The 19618-nt window shown below is 40.0% G+C and overlaps 1 protein-coding gene and 1 long non-coding RNA gene across 10 annotated transcripts in view; one reads left to right on the forward strand and one right to left on the reverse strand.

Annotated features, from left to right (window-relative positions):
- DGKZ (diacylglycerol kinase zeta) overlaps positions 1-19618 on the reverse strand; it is a 136081-nt gene that overhangs the window by 17781 nt on the left and 98682 nt on the right. For 7 of the 9 annotated variants that reach the window (XM_039358456.1, XM_039358498.1, XM_039358507.1 and 4 more), the window contains 12 exons: positions 19257-19370; positions 18973-19113; positions 17260-17338; positions 16890-16945; positions 16027-16089; positions 15699-15772; positions 15460-15571; positions 11829-12028; positions 10331-10431; positions 9845-9924; positions 7016-7060; positions 6642-6711 (listed from right to left, as the gene is read on the reverse strand). In XM_039358456.1, coding sequence (XP_039214390.1) covers positions 6642-6711; positions 7016-7060; positions 9845-9924; positions 10331-10431; positions 11829-12028; positions 15460-15571; positions 15699-15772; positions 16027-16089; positions 16890-16945; positions 17260-17338; positions 18973-19113; positions 19257-19370 — 1135 coding nt within the window. Of the gene's footprint in view, positions 1-6641; positions 6718-7015; positions 7061-9844; positions 9925-10330; positions 10432-11828; positions 12029-15459; positions 15572-15698; positions 15773-16026; positions 16090-16889; positions 16946-17259; positions 17339-18972; positions 19114-19256; positions 19371-19618 lie in introns of all 9 variants that reach the window. The other 2 variants (XM_039358465.1, XM_039358472.1) reach the window with 2 other exon arrangements.
- LOC120314930 overlaps positions 19024-19618 on the forward strand; it is a 42782-nt gene continuing 42187 nt past the window's right edge. Inside the window, exon 1 of the long non-coding RNA XR_005558569.1 lies at positions 19024-19151. This is a non-coding gene — a long non-coding RNA (uncharacterized LOC120314930). The remainder of the gene's footprint in view (positions 19152-19618) is intronic.

The following is a 19618-nucleotide window of genomic DNA, read 5'->3' on the forward strand; positions in this document are numbered from 1 at the left end:
ATAGATCAGAATCATTAATAAATAGTCTTTAGTGTTATTGGGTGCTCACACCCAATAGATCAGAACTTTTGTTTTGCCTCCATATGTCTGTACCAAGGCTCTGGGCATAGGAGAGCATTCAGCTAGGGAACTACAGCCCAGGTGACTAAATTTTGTTGACTTACAGAACTTTCTTTACTTCTTTTGGATCTTCAAAATGCTGTGACCAAGCGGAGGTTGCTATGGCTGGACCCTAGAAAGACTGGGGAATTTTATTTGGGAATAGAGCAGAAGTGATGGGAAAGGGAGGGGAGCTCATGACACAAGCCAGAGCAGATTAGAAGACTGAAAGAGCCTCGTTTATCCTGTCCTGGGGAGAGATTTACAGTCGTGGAGCTGTTGATGAAGGCCAGTAATTCAACCATTTTAATGAGCCTGTGTTGCCCCTGAATACCACTCCAGCTTTTTTTTTTTTTTCCTCCAATGACACATTTTCCTCTATTTGGAACATGCAGCTGGGAAACTGGCAGAAAAAGAGGAAACAATCTGCAGCAACAATATCTGGGAACAGGATCCTCAGACAGGGGCACAAAAGGGATGGCCTCTTCTCACTGGGATCCCATAATCAAATGGGTCCATGTGCCTGTATGTTGTGCATCGGGACTGGTGATGTCATTTCTTTATTTGGGAACAAGATTATACAGTGATGTACATTTGGAAGGATGGTTTTCTCTTATTCCTTATGAATAAGGGATGGGCCGGAGTGAAGGAGAAGCTAACAAATAACTGACCTACTGATACTGGCAGAACTATAGTATCCTACAGTTCCTTGGGGTCTAGGAGCATAAGGCTCCCACTCTGGGCCACGCCTTCTTCACCTCTTGCCTCTTGCCTCCGCCCATTTACCTCCAGCGTTCCTCCTTGGCTGGCCCTCCCCCACCCATTCTCCCTGGCCAATGGGACCCTTGCCCTTCACCCCGTGCCTTTTGGCTTGGCTGTTTCACCGAGGCACCCTTTGTCCTGGGCCTTTGGCTGCACGGGACAGATAGCCGCCAGCCAATCGGGTGGGTGTCAGGCAGAAGCCATGGGCAATCGCAAGTGCTGTATTATGGGGCAGCAGGCAAGCAGCATGCAAAGAAAATTAAATTTTAAATGCATTTAATTGGCAGGCTCGACTTCACAAACATATGATAACCATACGTTTCTGAGACAGACATTTGGTGCTTTGCTTGTTTAATACACAAAATGAATGTGTCGGATAAGGTGCCATTCACCTGCTGTCCCTCACCAGGCCGCCCCTCCTCCCACGTCCCCCGCAATGGCAGAAGCTGCGCTGGCCCTGCCATTCGCCTATTCACCCCCCACCCCCCTCAATTGGAGAAGCCGTGCAGGCCCTGACGTTCGCCTGCTGCCCCACAACACAGCCCCTGCAATCACCCACTGCATGCTGTCCCCTTGCAGCACCATGGCTTCTCCCTGCCACCCACCTGATTGGCTGGCAGCTATCTGACCTATGCAACCAAAGGCCCAGGACAAAGGGTGCCTTGGCGAAACGGCCAGGCCAAAGGGCACAGGGCGGAAGGCAAGAGGCCCATTGAGCAGGGGAGGGCCCGCTGAGGAGGAATGCTGGAGGCAAATGGCCAGAAGCATGAGGCGCGAGGTGAAGGAGGTGTGGCCAAGGGTGGGAGCCTAAAGATCCCATTCCAAGTTCCCTGAGGGAGCGGAGACAGAGGAAAGATTTTAAAAGTCCACACAAAATGGAGGGAGAGTGACGGGCAGTTAAGAAGTATGAAAAAACAAACAAATGGAATCTGGAAAGCAGAAGAAATCAGTGAAACAAATTACTCTTTCTTTCTCTCTTACACACCTTGATTAGAAGGAAGAATATACATAGAATACGGTTCCATCTACTAGTATTATATAAAAAGGACCTGTAAGACATGAATCTCTCCCAGTGTCCTCTCCTCAGTCTTCATTGTGGCCTGTCCATTTTTTTTTTTTTAACTTTCTGCACTCTCCAGTATCTATCCTGGTTAAATCCCACTGTATTGCATGTTGTCCCCATCTATTAGATCTTTAGAGCTTTGTTCCAATTGCCCACTATAACTTTACTGAAGGGAGGCCCAGAGGGATGTGCTGCGTCAACAGACTCCAAAAACCATGCAAACTGTTCCCTGTCTGTTTGGGAACTTATTCCAGCTTTGCTATAGGGGGACAAAAGCTCCCATTGTCTGAGCCTGTGGGAGAGTCTCAGAGTCTTGCTTAAACTAAAACCTTAAAAAGAGCTGAAGCATGCTACTAAAAGTGAAAAGTGCAGCTGAAAGCTTTAGGAAGGCCTTCAGGTAGGGGGCAAATTATAGCTGGGAAAGAAGTTGGAACAAAACTGTGTTTGTAAACAAGTTTCTGCTGTTCTGCCGAGCACTTGAGAATTTTTGCAAAACACAGCTGGTTGGGTCACAGACCCAGCAAGGGGGAAAAAAAATAATGAAATCAATTGTTATTACTTTGCCTTCTCTTGTCCCCCCCCCCCAAAAGCTATAATTGAATTTGATGCACAAAAGGCAACTTTTTACTGCAGCAAATTCATTGCTATTCATTGTTTCTGGGAATTCTTAGCTAGGTTATGGTGAAACTGCTTTATTTTCCTCAGCCTTTTCCTGTAGAGCCATCTGCTGGCCAAGGAGTAATCTCATTCAGGCATTACCATTCAGTCCAACATGGAGAAATGGCAACAGATGGCAACGGTATAAAGTCCTCCCTCAAATTTTGGATAGTCAAAAGGTTCCATAACTGAATGAAAACGAAGCTTGTTACAGAGTACTATATAACATGGAACAAGTGGTATGACTGGTTAAGACTAGAAATAATAGAGGAGAATAAATATGGAAAGGTCAAAAGTGAAAATATGTGTATAATAATGTATAATAATATGAACTATTCTTAGTAAGAAGTAGAATATGAAGGAAGAAAAATGTAAATAAGAAACAACGGGGCAATAAGAACAAATATTCTAAAGAAGAATATGGGGGGAAATGTAAATAATAGAAGATTACCGTTACGTAATCGCTGTAAAAAAAAGGGAGAGGAGTATAGACTGTGTGTGTATGTGTGTTATGTTTTGCTTTGTTGGTTAAAAATAAATAATTAAAAAGAAGAAGAAGAAGAAGAAGAAGAAGAAGAAGAAGAAGAAGAAGAAGAAGAAGAGGAAGAGGAAGAGGAAGAAGAAGAAGAAGAAGAAGAAGAAGAAGAAGAAGAAGAAGAAGAAGAAGAAGAAGAAGAAGAAGAGGAAGCTTGTTCAAGACATTTCCTTGAAACCAAGGCTCTATTTTTCTGAAACACAAAAAGCCTTCTTATATATGCTATTAATCCAACTACATTGACCCTGATATTTATATTGTAAAATGAGACTGTTGTTGTATAAGGATTGCCATTAGTTCTTTTTTACTCTTTTTATTTTTATTCAAAAAAAGTTAAAATATAAACCTTCAAAATTAAAAAAAAAACTAAGAAAAAACACAAAACAAACAAGACATTAAAAAAGTGCATTAAAAAAAGAAAAAAACCTTCACAAATTATCCTCTCAATTGAATACTGCTTATTAGAATATTAGTTTCTCACCTTTTGTAAAACTGCCCCTTCCAAATTTTAAACTACTAAATATATTTGCAAATCATTAACCTGTCATCTATCTACTATATTAATGTCAAAATAGTTAACAACAACAATAAAAAAGACAAAATTAAAGTTTTAAAACCCTCTGTTAAGAAACTGTTATTGTAGTCAACTTGTAGAGAATTTATCTATCCCAAATTGTCCCAACATGGAGAAATAGCAACAGATGCCAACGGTATAAACTCCCTCAAATTTTAGATAGTCCAAAGTTCCGTAATTGGATGAAAGTGAAGTGTGTTCAAGACTTTTCCCTGAAGCTAAGGTTCTATTTTTCTGAAACACAAAAAGCCTTCTTTATATATACTGTTAATCCATCTAAATGGACCCTGATATTTATATTGTAAAATGACACTGTTGTATGATGATTGCCATTTGCTCTTTAATTCAGACCCAAGTGTGCTCTCTCTAATCTAGAGATGCCAAGAACTGAACCAAGGATATTCTACAAATAAAGCACAGGTTCTATTGCTCAGATACAGACCTTCCCTAACTTGGAGTTTAAATGTATGGCTTATTCCAACCTAGTAATCTAGAACTCAAATGATTTAGTGAATTGCAATGAGAGTAAAGTGAATTATGGCTTCTGTCTAATTACAGCAATGAGCTGGAAAGCTTACGGGACCAAACATAAGAATAGATTATTTTATGTTTGTAGATGTCTAAGTATTTTATGCAATACTTATAAAGGGATTTTGAAGCTGCCTCCTGCTCTGATGGTGCTACAGTACTTTACCATCCATTGGAGAGAAAAAGAGGTGGGGAAAGAGTGAGTGGGTTGTCCTGTCCATTTCCAATTCCAATTTTGTTGCTGCTGGCATATAGATTGAGATACCCTTTCCTGAAACTAGTGCTGACCTCAGGCAAAAATATTCTCCACCCATTGAGTTTTTCTTTAGGCAAGAAAAACCAAATGCACAGGTATAGTATGGGTGGTACCTTGCTCAATAGTAGCAACTGTGAGAGGGATCTTAGAGTCCTAGTGGACAATCACTTAAATATGAGCCAGCAGTGTGCTGCAACTGCCAAAAAGCCAACACAGTGCTGGGCTGTATTAACAAAGGGACAGAATTAAGATCATCTGAAGTGTTAATACCACTTTACAATGCCTTGGTAAGGCCACACTTGGAATACTGCATCCAGTTTTGGTCAACACAATGTAAAAAAGATGTTGAGACTCTAGAAAGAGTACAGAGAAGAGCAACAAAGATGATCAGGGGGTTGGAGGCTAAAATATATAAGGAACGGTTGCTGGAATTGGGTATGTCTAGTTTAATGAAGAGAAGGACTAGGGGGGACATGATAGCAGTGTTCCAATATCTCAGGGGCTGCCACATAGAAGAGGGAGTCAAGCTATTCTCCGAAGTACCTGAAGGCAGCACAAGAAGCAACTGATGGAAACTAACCAAAAAGAGAAGCAACCTAGAACTAAGGAGAAATTTCCTGACAGTTAGAACAATTAATCAGTGGAACAACTTGCCTCCAGAAGCTGTGAATGCTCCAACAGTTTTTAAGAAGAGACTGGACAGCCATTTGTCTGAAATGGTATAGGGTTTCCTGCCTGAGCAGGGGGTTGGACCAGATGACCTCCAAAGCCCCTTCCAACTTTATTATTATTATTACTATTATTATTATTAAACAATTCTTTTCACACATCTACTTTTTAACACAGTATTTTTGTCCCCCAATTAGTGCATATAGATCCAGAATATCTATTAAGCATCTGTTCATGTCTTATGTTGTTCTCTAATCAATTAAACCAAATTCAGGGATACCATATCTGAACTGCAAAAATGTAGAACACTTGACAGTTTCAGAGATAAAGTTTTCTTTATGTTCTCATCATGACTTGGCATCACTGCAGTCCAAATGCAGCAACTCGGTTACCCCATAACAAATGTTAAATTTAACTACACTTATTCCTCCACCAACTTTTCAGCTGAAGTAGATGATATTTGCACGCAGGGCTTAGAAAGAGAAACAAAATTAGGCAGGATACCTAATACCATAAAAAGACATATGTAAAATCTATAATCTCTCGCTAGAGAAAGAGGCTAAATTGAATTTAGCAGAGAGAAGTGAAAAATTACTTGCTTAAAAATATAAAAATATTTTATATTATATACTGTATATAAAAATATACAGTATGTAATGTGTATACTGTAACTGTACTCTGGGCCTATATTTTTGTTTTCTAGTTTTGCTAGAAAACCTGGAATAGTATTGTGCTGCATAGTGATGTTCCTGCAAAAAAATAGCCAAGGCAGTTCAATTACTGAATTTAGTTCTTTAAGGACGTTTCTGAGAAACTGGATCAGATCAGATTCAGAGGGTGATATCAATGATCAGAGGACAAGGAATAGTTTGAAAATGCTGGTTACATTTAATTTTAAGAACAGACAATGGAGGGATATATGATAGTGTTCGTCAAATACCTACCAGAAGGACATCAAATGAAAGAAAAGTCAAAACCAGCTTTCTCTCATTCCAGAGTGTAGGACATGGAATAAGGAATTTAAGTTATAAAAAGAAAAGATTGAGTATCTGGTTAAAAAAAATCAGAAAGGCTCCACTTTAGTTCCAGCAGGGGACAGCTAGCTGCTTGCCTGGGATTATTTAATTGTTGATTCTTGAACTGAGCAGGAGTATTGCACTCAATACTTAATATACCACAGCCCCCCCCCCAACTCAATGTTTCAGTGATTCCTGCATTAAATCCTGAAAAGTTCCTTCTATCTGGTATGTATTCAAGAATAGCCAAAAAATGGTCAGAGAAAGCAATTGAGAACAAAGGAACTTTCCAAAGGTGCAGCCGAATGCCATTAACTTAAGAAAAATAAAATCCTATTATGGAAACATTTTCTACTGCAGTGCCAGCATTAGTGGCAAGATTTTCCCAAGATGGTAGCATGGGAAATCTTTAATGCAACAGTTTCCACACAGTGATTGTAAAGTTTACGGATACTGAAGTAACCACAGTCATATGTACTCACAGTCTAGGAAGCACCATTTGGGGGAGAGCTTCTGGCATGACAATGTCTTTGGTTTGACTCCATCTCCCTCCTGGATCAAAATATATGAACAATAAAAAAATAAATTGCCCTGTATTCCTGTTTCATCTAGGAACACTTACTGTCTCTTCTGTTTTCTTTTTCTTACCTATATAACCCAGGTAGACTCAGTGCATATATATATATATATATATTGTCAAATAGTATGGCATAGAACTAGAGCATAAAGTTGTACAGCTCAACAAACATGCCCCAAATATCACTGAACAGGTACTGATGCAAGCTAATCACACTGTGTGGAAGCAGAAGAAGGAAAAAGAGGACTCACAGGTAAGGAGAGAGAAAAAGATACACACCTGAGGAAACAGATTCTGAATAGTGGAAGTACAAGAAGAGAAGTCCTGTGGAAAAGGAAGGAGCTGAGTTACCATAACAGTAATGAAGAACTTCATTAGAGATCCAGCTTTGTGTAGTGGTTAAGGTACCAAATTAGAAACTGGGAGACTTTGAATTCTAGTCCCACTTTAGATACAAAACCAGCTGGGTGACTTTGAACCAGTTACACCTTCTCAACCCTAGGAAGGAGGCAATGGCAAAACATTTCTGAAATGTTGAAGGCGCCCTCCCCTCCAATAAAAGCTTGTATAGCTTTCACTGAGATTTGCAGGTGCACGTCATACTTTTGAGGAGCCTCTGTGGGTCAACTGTCACAAGTCATAAGGAGACTTTGAAGAGAGGAACTGACAGTAGAATCTAAGTGCTCAAAAACACCATCCCAGTAATTCAAGGACTACGCTATCACAGCTTGTATCATATGTTTCCACTAAATGAACCACTTTCGTAACTCTTTTCTGTAATAGTCCAACTAGCTGAAGAAACTGAGAGATGTAAAGTTTCAGGACCCTACCGGCCTAAACATTTGCATTCTTCATTACCTGATCGATAACCAAGTACTAGACAAAGAATGAACCCAGAATGTACGAAAGAGAGTGCAGAAAGGAGAGAGAGGTTAGAAGTAAACGAACACCCATTTTATTCTATTTTCTTCGGCAAATCTAGTTTCAAGAGCAACCTTCCCAAACTTAGTGTCCCACATGAATAGCAATTAGTTGAGCTGGATAGGAAAATCACTTGAAACTACCCAGTAAGAGAAAGCTGCTCTTTCTAGAAGGGGGCTCTTCCATACATTCAAACTGTAAGCTAAAGGAGGAAAACAGCAGGATGAGTCTGTTGAAAGAGAATTTGGAATATTGCTTGTAAATATTTTTTGATAAAATTCAAGCTTCTCTTAGACATAGGCCATAAAGGTCTAGGATGGGTTTTTAGATTAAGGTTGAATAAAGAGGAGAAACAACTGAAGTTCTCTCTTGATTTGAGAATGAGTCATTGTGGAAAGCACTTGTCTCTGTCTTGCAAATCAAGTAGGATTAAAACTTTGTTCAGAATGTCTCTTCGAGAATATTAAGTGATATGAGAATAAATATTACTTATCCATCCTCTTCCCTATCCATCCATCCCTATCCATCCTCTTGAATAGTTATGGTGGCGCTCTAGATTATAACAAGGGCAATTCTTTATTGATTATGGATATTTACATATCTCCTTTCAATTAGTTTGGGTAGTTCAGATGGATTAAATTATCATACTGCATATCCTATCTGTATTTCTTTTTTTACATATGATTATTATGGATATTGATCACAATAGTTAAAAAGTAATATAAGCTAAACTTAAAGGAAGACAATAATAAGAAAAAATAAAAAGTGCAAGAAAAAATACAGAAAAGAAAACTACAAAGAAGACTTCCAACTTTTATTACAATAAATACAGACAACTTTACCCCTATAAGGTTAGATACTTATATCACTTCCCTTACTTATAATAAGCAAATGTATAAAACATCAACTTTTCAACGTTAGTGTCAGCAAAAAGTCCGTAACTTCACTTAAAAGTTTACTTACTTCACATCTGCCATTGCCTCATTGACATCTTTGAACCTATCCATATGGTCAGACATTATTACTAATACTGTAACTACTAATTTCTGGATCCTTTCTTCAAAATTCTTCTTGAGTATTTCCAATGATACAATGTTTTGTGTCAATTTGTAAGTACCAGTTAACTGGCACCAAAAGTTGGCTTGCATTTTTTTCCTTTTACTTAAAATCTTTATTCACCTCTGATGTTCAGTTTCTAAAATTATAAAGTTGTTTATCTTATGAACTAAGATAGTTCAAAATAATTCTAATTCCCATGAGAAGCTCTATCTTTTTTATAGATTATTCAGAAATCTTATAGTTAAAATCAGTATTCCAAATTTACTTACCCTTACTCCATTTGTAACTTTCTCAGATCAGAATCTTATTTAATTTTTACTGTTTATTTCAAATTCTTTCAGTTCTTAAGATAGTAATTAATTTTTCTTTTATTCAGAGTTGTAGCTAAACATACTCGACAACTTTTCAGATTTGTCATTTCAAAGATCTCTAACAATTTTATGATGGTTAAAAGGTAATCCCCCCCCCCCAAAAGAATTAGAAAGTGAGGCTTGTGAACTTAGTGTCCTTTAAAAAGCTCCACTGTGGTTATGAGCAAGACAGTTAATCCCTTTGTCCTCCACATCTTAAACCTGGGGAAGACCGCTGTTCTATGATCTCCTCGTGAAGTGCAGCCATGTGGAACCCACGCGAGTGATCTCTTGTCCTCTCCTTATCTGGGAGGTTCTGAAAAACTGATCTACTCACCTCCTGAAGCCTTTCAGTGGTTCTTTTGTTTCTATCATGGTGTTCGGCTCTGTTATTGCAAAGATTTTTTCAGTTTGCCATAACTTCCCCAGAAATCAGTGACCCCATCTGGATTTCCTACTCCTCGTTTTATCCACATATTTCTTTTATACAAATGGTATTTTTACAGCTCAACCCGAATTCTTTGCCAGAGCATGTGAGGAGGAATTCTTAATTTAAACAAAAATAAACCTCTTCTTTTTTTTCACTGTGGTACAGTGAACTGGGAACAAGAATATCTCCTTATGCATTCTTTGCTTTTAACTTCAAAACAAGAAAATCATTATCACTGTGGAAGTACACATATTACTGAAGTAAGGATATGGGGTATGCTGTCTGACAAGTCATTAAAGTGTAGTAAGACTGCACTTTCCCCTTACAATAGTTTTTCTAGCAACTCACCTCTTGAAGCCTTTCAATGTGGCTCCGGCATAATTCCAAATCACTGTCTCCTGGAACCACGATAATTCCTAAAGGCACGGCTGTAAAATAAAAAAAAATGCAATTACTTTTGCCTGCTAACCACATTTGTTATGATTGCTCAGTATCCAAATATTTTACTTTGGCTTATAAGCCCCTGAGAAACTGCTAGCTCATCAACACTTCTGAGGGGGGGGGGGAGAACCTATGTGCAAAAAATGGATTTACATTGTGGACTAAAACACTATTTCTAAAAGTGTGCTATTTCTCATATTCTGATGCAAGACCTTTTTAATATTCATCTTATTCAGTGTGTCACAAAGGTCAAAAGAGGTCTTATTTTAACATTAGTCACTTACCAGCTATTGAGAGAAAGTGGGTACAATAATAAACAAACCGCTCCAAATTCCAGATGTTCCTGTAGGGTGCTTGGCCTTTCTATTTAAACAAATCCCCCCAATTACTTACAGGCTTCTTTGAGTTTCTCCTTGTCATAATGAAGTGCCTCATAGTCATGCATGCCAATTCGGCTTACACGGATTCTTAACCGTTCTGGAACTGGTTGCTGACTGAAAAGAAAGGAGCAAACATGCTTGAAAAATTAGGCAGGACAACACTATGGTGTGCGAAAAGGAAAGAGAAGATGCTACTGACTGAGAAGGTGACCGGCAATATTTTCTAACAGCAGCAATAATCTCAATGTGTCAGGTTTCTAACAAACTTCTCTTAGTTGTGCACAAGCATGCTCAACAGTTGCATGTTGCACACATAGTTCCATTCGGAGAGAAATGTTTAATAGCTATCGAAGAAAAACTCACCTGGCCAATGCAGACAGGCAGCAAAGCTACGTGCACTTGTATCTACTGGGATAAGGCTAAATAGGAAGAGTAATATTGACAATCTACTACTGTCATTTTAAATGGGGATCAGGGGAATCCACGCTACTGTGTATTTGCCCTCCAGAGAATAGGAAGTATTGCTTAAAGAAATATAAGTGTTGTTTTTTTACCAGGCCTGCACTTTTATGTACTTTGAATGTATTCTATGACATAACTCATCCATCCCAAGAAAGAAGCTTCCAAGATTTCCCAAAATATGTAATTATCAATGTCCAGGAATTAGTAAAATTACTCTCCATTCCCTAACATATTCTGATAGTAGGCCAATGAAATAATTTTACTTCACCAGAAACCTATTTGTAACATACAAATAACATCCCTTTCTCAATTTTTTTTAATCTGGTTACTAGGAATCTGGGACAACTTTGAATCTTCCAAATAAAATCATCTGAGGAGAGCATTGTGATTGCCTCCAAAGTTTTTTTGATTTAATGGGTTAGGTCAGTGTTTCTCAACCTTGACAATTTTAAGGCATGTGGACTTCAACTCCCAGAATTCCACAGCCAGCATTGCTGGCTGTGGAATTCTGGGAGTTGAAGTCCACATGGCTTAAAATTGTCAAGGTTGAGAAACACTGGGTTAGGTAGAGAATTGTTACTGAAGCTTTTACACTATTGGCAGAGAAATTAATTCTTTTTTATTTCATAATGTCTTATACAGCCTCCACCTAACGCTTTCAAACTTGTCATAAGAACCTATTTAACATAAAGTAACGAATACTCAAAATTAAATTTAAAACATTGGCTAAAATTTCAGGGAGCTATAAAACTGTCTTATAGCCTTGGAACCTTCCCTGACATTGAGTCTTAGATTTTGCAGTATTTCTCAACCTTGACAATTTTAAGGCATGTGGATTTGAACTCTCAGAATTCCACAGCCAGCTTTTCTGGCTGTGGAATTCTGGGAGTTGAAGTCCACATGCCTTAAAATTGTCAAGGTTGAGAAACACTGCTTTGGGGCATGATAGAAATCCAATAGAAACTGTAGCAAAGCTGAATAATGTGAACTGGTGAGACCTCCTTTCTTCCTTGTAGCAAAGCCTGGGAGATCCTCCCTAGAGTACATACTCATTCAACAGAGGCATGGAGTTTCTCCTCTTGGTCTTCTGCACCATGTTTGCTTGGTTGCGCAATGAAATGCGTATGCAGGAAGCTCCCAGCTTGCAAGGTTCCCCATCCACTTGCATGGGGATGGCTTTGGATGTGGTAAGTACCACTTCCCGGCACTGCTGCAGCCGTTCTCCATGGCCACCCACTTGCAGTGCTGCCTAGAGAACAAAGAAGAAAGTAAAGTAAATGGACTACACATGTTGTTGTTGTTATTAGCTGCAAAGTCGTGTCCGACCCATCGCAACCCCATGGACAATGTTCCTCCAGGCCTTCCTGTCCTCTACCATCTTCTGGAATCCATTTAAGCTCACTCCTGCTGCTTCAGTGACTCCATCCAGCCACCTCATTCTCTGTCGTCCCCTTCTTCTGTTGCCCTCAATCTTCCCCAGTATTAGGCTCTTCTCCAGTGAGTCCTTCCTTCTCATTAGGTGGCCAAAGTATTTAAGGACTACACAATAGATAATAGATAACATATAAACTACAACCGGGTCTCAAAGTAGTTTCAGTTCAATCTATTCTGAAGAACCCTTGCATGCAACGCATGCAGACAGTAGCATGACCAACCTATGGCCTGAGAAACTCTCCCATAAAACGTAACGCAGGAGACATGAAATTTGTCACAGAATTATACAACTGGAAAGAAATGTAAAAGGACATGTAACCCAATCCCCTTGCTCTTTGGGACATAATGAATCACCTGCTTTGAGACAAGATTTTATTGGTGCTTAGCTCATTCCATCAGAAAGATTCTCTGAATGTATCAGAGAGCTTGGCTTGCCTGCAGTTTCCACCCATTGACCCAAAGTAACAACAACAACAACAACAGAGTTGGAAGGGACCTTGGAGGTCTTCTAGTCTAGTTCCTGCTCAGGCAGGAAACCCTATACCATTTCAGACAAATGGCTGTCCAATCTCTTCTTAAAAACTTCCAGTGTTGGAGCATTCACAGCTTCTGGAGGCAGGTTGTTCCACTGATTAATTTTTCTAACTCTCAGGAAATTTCTCCTTAGGTCTAGGTCGGCTCTCTCCTTGATTATTCCCCATCCATTGCTTCTTGTCCTGCCTTCAGGTGCTTTGGAGAATAGGCTGACTCCCTCTTCTTTGTGGCAGCCCCTCAACTGATATCATGTCCCCCCCTCGTCCTTCTTTTTATTAAACCAGACATACCCAATTCCTGCAACCGTTCCTTATATGTTTTAACCTCCAGTCCCCTAATCATCTTTGTTGCTCTTCTCTGTACTCTTTCTAGAGTCTCAACATCTTTTTTACATCATGGCGACAAAACAGAATGCAGTATTCCAGGTGTGGTCTTACCAAGGCATTGTAAAGTGGTATTAATTGATCTTGATTCTATCCCTCTGTTAATGCAACCTAGGACTGTGCTGTCTTTTTTGACAGCTGCAACACACTGCTGGCTCAAATTTAAGTGATTGTCCTCTAGGATCCCAAGATCCCTCTCACAATTACTACTGTTGAGCCATGTACCACTATACTATACCTGTACATTGCAATATTGCAATACATATATCATTGGGAGTCAGTTCTGCAGCTGACTTCCAATGGTATATGTATTGCAATATAACAGTTATGTTCAAAAGTCTTAGCATTTCTTAGCCTTATACCTCGAGACACACTATGCAAACTCACACTCAAATTATCAAGGTGTTCTGCATCTTTATCAGAAACTTTATTAGGCTTTAACCCTTTGATCCCTGTTGAATCTGCATATGAATTCAATGTCTAGCATTTATATTTTGTAATGGCACCTCTTCATGCAACATAAACTGCTAGCACAGGGGATTTAATCTCAGTGGATCCCACACATGTGGATCTGATCTAGATTGGGTTTCCAGTGCTGACAATTTCCATTGCAAAATGAAATACAGTTGAAATTAATAGAATCTGTTTTAGCCACTCAAAATGAAAGTGGTCAAGGTCCGGTTCAAGTCTGGAACAGAGCAAGGGACAAAAGGTTACAACCTTTTATGCCCCATAGGAATAGGGGCATAACAACTGCTGGAACCAAATGTTCCATTGTTTACTCCTAAGCTGGATGTCGTCTGCTTAACAAATAAAGGGTTTATTTATTTATTTAATTTATTTATATGCCGCCCAATCCCAAAGGACTCAGGGCGGCATACAAAATTAAAACAATCATCGAGAATAAGACAATAAAATAATTCAATCATACCGCAAGTCCGATCATGTCCCGCCCCCCCCCGGGGACATCAGCCCCAGGCCTGCCGGAACAGGAGAGTTTTAACGGCTTTCTTAAAGGCCGGCAGGGTGGGAGTTGTTCGAACCTCGGGGGGAAGTTGATTCCACCAGGTCGGAGCCACCACAGAAAAGGCCCTTCCCCGAGGGCCCGCCAGCCGACATTGTCTGGCCCACGGGACCTGAAGGAGGCCCAATCTATGGGACCTCACCGGTCTCTGGGAACTGTGCGGCAGTATGCGGTCCTGTAAGTAACCTGGCCCTATGCCATGAAGGGCTTTAAAGGTGATAACCAACACCTTGAATTGCGTCCGGAGAGCCACAGGAAGACAGTGCAGCTCGCGGAGGATAGGTGACACGTGGCCGTACCTTGGCGTGCCCACAATCGCTCTTGCGCCTGCATTCTGAACCAACTGCAGCCTCCGAACGCTCTTCAAGGGTAGCCCCATGTAGAGCGCATTACAGTAATCCAGTCTTGAGGTGACGAGGGCATGAGTGACTGTGAGTAAAGCCTCTCGGTCCAGATAAGGCCGCAACTGGTGCACCAGGCGAACCTGGGCAAAGGTCCCCCTGGCCACAGCCGATAGATGTTGTTCCAAATTTAGCTGTGAGTCCAGGAGGACACCCAAGTTGCGTGCCTGCACTGAGGGAGGTAAATTTGCCCCCCCCCCAGGACTAATGATGGACCATCCAGTTGACCTTTGGGAGGCAAGACCCAGAGCCACTCAGTCTTGTCAAGGTTGAGTCTAAGCCTGTTCACCCCCATCCAGACCCTCACATCTTCCAGGCACCGGCACATCACATCGACTGCTTCACTGAAAGGACACGGGGTGGAGATATATAATTGGGTATCATCCGCGTACTGATGATACCTCACCCCGTGTCACCGAATGATCTCACCCAGCGGTTTCATGTAGATGTTAAAAAGGAGGGGGGACAGGACCGAGCCCTGAGGCACCCCATGATCGAGGCGCCTAGGAGTCAATCTCTGTCCGCCCGCCAGCACCGACTGCGACCTGTCAGAGAGGTAGGAGGAGAACCACCGCAATACGGTGCCGCCCACCCCCACCTCTCCGAGACGACGCAGAAGGATACCATGGTCGATGGTATCGAAAGCCGCTGAGAGGTCAAGAAGCACCAGGATAGAGGGTTGATACTTCTCTTACCTATTAATTATATTTTGGATTACTTAATTCATCTCAGCTATTCTGGGTGTAATCTGAGACGTACAGTACAAAAAATTTCTATTGTGCCTGTAAATAATGCTTTGGTGCTCCCAAGGACTACAAAGGGAATTAATTAATGAATGCGCTTCAGCAATATGGCTACTTAGGCAGACTGGTGTAAAAAAGTCAGAATAGCTAGGCTTACTCACCAGCGAGGTCATGGTGAAGCCAATGACTTCAAGGCAGCCATCATCATGGCGCTGGGGTTCAAAATCATGATGCTCTCCAGGGTTACCCCAAGGCATTGTGCCTGCACAGTACCTATGCATAGACAGGAGGGAGAAAAATGAACTGCTACAACTGAAAACACAGGGAGAGATTTGGAAAATTGGGAATGCACCTTAAAAGCAATGACTTCTTTTGTCTGGCAATCAATGTAACAGCCCACCTTGGAATGTTTAGGAAGACGAGGCATTGAAGCTTAAGATCTTGGATCTTGGGAGTCAGATCTGTTCCATCACACTGTTTTGTTTTTGTTTTTTTTAAAAAAGAGAATAAGCAGTCAGTATCAAAGGCAAGAAGCAACCAGCCAAATCCTATCCTTTCTATGGAACAGCCAATTTTTTCTTGTCTGAGACTTGGCCTGGGAATAATTTTTTTCTCCCAACATTGTCTACAATAATCAACTTCATCAGCAGACTAAACTTATTATCCAAGCCAATAACTTTGTTTCTCCAGTAAACTGAAAGAACCCATCCGTATCGTAATATACTCACCACCAGTTTGATGTGTTTTGCTAAGTCTTTAGAGCTTCCCATGAGAAAATCGGAGAATGCTGTCTACAAATAGAAGAAAAATTGAAACAGTTCACCGAGTTGCCTACCTGCTTCTCAACAGAAAGGGAAGATTGAGTAAATTTGAGTAAATTTCTAAGGGCATAATCAAGTCCCATCCCACTATCCCCACTCCCTGGCTGTATTTAATGCTGAGCTACATTGCACAATGTCTTCCACTTTCATAGTCCCTCTCAAGGTTTAAAAAAGTCTTGCCATCTTACTGAAGATAGCAAAACTACATTTAGAAAGGGAAAAGCTGCTACCACTTTCTCCTGTAAGTTGATTGCCCTTGAACATTTCTGGATATTCTTCTTTCATTATGGTGACAATCTTCACCCCTTATTTTTCGTAAGAAAATACTTCATACAAAACTTTGACTCCATACTAATGGCAACAGAATTATTCAAACTCCTTTTCCAGACAAAGCAGGAAAACTATACTTTCTCATATACACCAGACAAATTCTCTCTCTCTCTCTCTCTCTCTCTCTCTCTCTCTCTCTCTCTCTCTCTCTCTCTCTCTCTCTCTCTCTTGTGTCAGTACAGATTTTCAATGCAGATAAAGTATTTTTTTCCCCACATATATTCCAAAGGAAACCAATAGCACCTTTTCCCAACTCAGAATGCCTCCACATGTGCGAAGCGTGTGACTCCTGGTATTTCTGGCAAAATGAGATCCGAACACATCTGGAAGATGCCAACTTGGGAAAGGCTGCTGTCTATATTCTAATAAAAAACTCGGGGGGGGGGCATATCAAGAGAAAGGTAGAAAGTAGACTGGGGCAAGCATCCTGGTGAACTCACCCCAGCATAGAACATTTTATTCCGAAATCGACTGTTAAATTTCTCTGGCTTGGCCTCTGGAGAAAGAAGTTAGTTATCCATTATTACGAGTCACCGGTTCTTAAGAATCTAAGTCCCCCCCACTAACATTAGAAATAATATATATCTTTACTCCGGGAAAGGCATTAATTATTTTTCTGAGCCAATTGCTTCCAATTCCTAATCACTTTCTTTTTCTCCTCCCTCCCTGGTCTTCTAAATTAAATTACAACCTTTCTGACTTTAGCTTCTCCTTAGACAAAGTTGTAAGCATTTCTCAAGTAATCAGCCCGGCCCTCGCATAATCTGCAAAGCATAAGCTTTGACGGTTATTAGACGCATTGACATTTACCTCGAGATTCGTGGAATTCCAGTGTCACTCGAGCATCAAAACCAAGGCTGAAGTAATTGTTGAAGACATCAAGAGGGAGCTGAAATAGACAAACAGAAAACCTAGGACTGAAAGACGGAATGGGTTTTTTTTAGTTGATATACAGATATTTGTATGGAATAAACAAAGCAGTTTAGAACCGTGGATATAAACCCTTACCTTCTTTATCTATTAAAGTCTCTTCTGATATTTTATTGTATGATAGTGAAATTCTGAATACAGAAACTTCTCTATGAAAATATCATATAATACCAAATCATGTCTTCCTGAGATTCTCACAAAATTTTCAGAAAGATGCTTTAGCTGAGACTTTGATACTCTAACTCACAGTGATTCTAAACAATGAGAAGACATTCTTAGGGCCAAACTAGCTATCCCACATATACATGTTTAAGTCATGATTCAAAAGGAAAGCAGTTTTGTTTTGATAGTCCAATCTACCATCTTTCCAAGTTCCAAGGATGCATTTGGAATCTGAAACTCCAGAGAATGGGAAGTTCTTTACAAGGACAAATTGGAGCAAAGTAATGAAGAATTGGCAATAGCTTCAAGCATTTCCTCCTCTCTCACACACACATATGGTTTCTCCATTCACAATAGCAGTCAGATGAATGGGTGGAGAGTTTAAATTGGGGGGAGGGCAGGCCATTCAGTGACCCCAGCCCCTTGTCTCTCACCTCAATCGTTCAGCCCTGGATGCCAAGTACAGTGGCTGACTCTGAAATCTGGAAACGTACTCTATATCACATGGAGAGCTTTATTTCAACAAAACCATTCCTAGTATGCTGTCTTTCTGACTTTTCAATTTAGTCAGAGAGAGCGAGGGACAACCTCATTCTCTTCTTGATAAAAAAGTGCTATGATCTGTTATCCCAATCTTGAAAACCAAAGACACTTAGTTCTAGAAGCACACCAGATTGCATTGTAATGAACCGCTATACTTTTTCTGATGACAGTTTCAATTTATTATTCTTTATCTACTCTATTAATGTTTAAAGCAGCTATTCAGTGGAGATACATTATTACCTGACACTGTTTCAGAGAAAAAGATTTGGGTATCATCAGCAACTCTCTGTAAGTCGCCTAGGGTGAAATAGGCGGCATACAAACTTGATAAACAAATGAATAAATAAAAAAGTAGCTTCAAATAAAACTTCTACATGGTAAGTGTGTTATTATTTTGACTGCTTATACCTGATTTAACTAGGAAATTACAGCTAGCCTTCCTTCAGCTGAACACAGAACTAAAAATTCTATTCTTCTATTGGACTTATGACGAATTATGACAGTAAGCTACTCTATACTTAAGTATAATCATTGCTCATTAGAAGCACAAATGGCAGATTCTAGAGAATATTATCTATTTTACTGGATTTAGATTATACTTATTGACCCTTTTTCCACCCATTCTTTTCCATCTTCATTTTTAGAATTTACTTCTTCCTGTTGCCCTATTTGTAACAACAGGCTCCAATTCATTAAAGTTAGCTAGGGAGCAAGGTATATTTTCTGTGATGTCACAGAATATTTCTCATTAAATTTAACTCATATGTAATTATACTTGACCATTATGGAATAAATTATAAAGTACAACACATTGTGTGTGAGAGATAGCAGTTGATTTATCTGGATATGACATTGCTAATAACTTAGAGATGATAGGTTTGGGCTCACCTTATCTGTGGCTGTTTCATCCTTCTCTTCTGGATTTCCCTCAGGTTTGGGCTCCACTTGTAGATTCCAGCGATCAAGTTGCACAATTTCCCCTTCTTCTACATGAGACAGGATTTTTGACAACGGTTCATCGGTATATCCCTGTGGGTTGATATGTCCTCTGTGAGAACTGAGACAAGGTAATGGAAACAAATAACATCCCTTCAATCTATTTAGCTTCGTTCGCAGTGCTGACTTGGAACATAGCCAAATACTAAAGTTGTAATGAATTGGCAAATTCTTACCCCGCCCCAGTTCAGTGTTCTTGCTAGGTCATTTCCTGTCCCCAAAGGCAGAATGGCCACAGGAGGTGGAGGATTCAGGCGTAACTGGTCCAAAATTGACAGGATCCATCCCACCTACACAGCCAGGAAAGATATAACAAATTCAGACAGAATTTTTGCTGAAATTTCCTATGTCTGCTCAGTTGCTTCAACTGTTTATTGCATTTTTTATATACATCCACAGGAGCCAGCCCAAAAAGTGTAAAAATAAGAGCTACAAAAGATGGCAGGGTTTGTTAGTGGCTATGCTATTTATTCAATTAGCCCAACAACTAACCAAAATCAATTAAAAGGAATCTTTACTACAACTGTTGGTTTACAAT

This window comes from Crotalus tigris, unplaced genomic scaffold (genome assembly GCF_016545835.1).
Source record: "Crotalus tigris isolate CLP2741 ecotype Arizona unplaced genomic scaffold, ASM1654583v1 scf7180000017576.4783729, whole genome shotgun sequence".
Classification (NCBI taxonomy): Eukaryota; Metazoa; Chordata; class Lepidosauria; order Squamata; family Viperidae; genus Crotalus; species Crotalus tigris.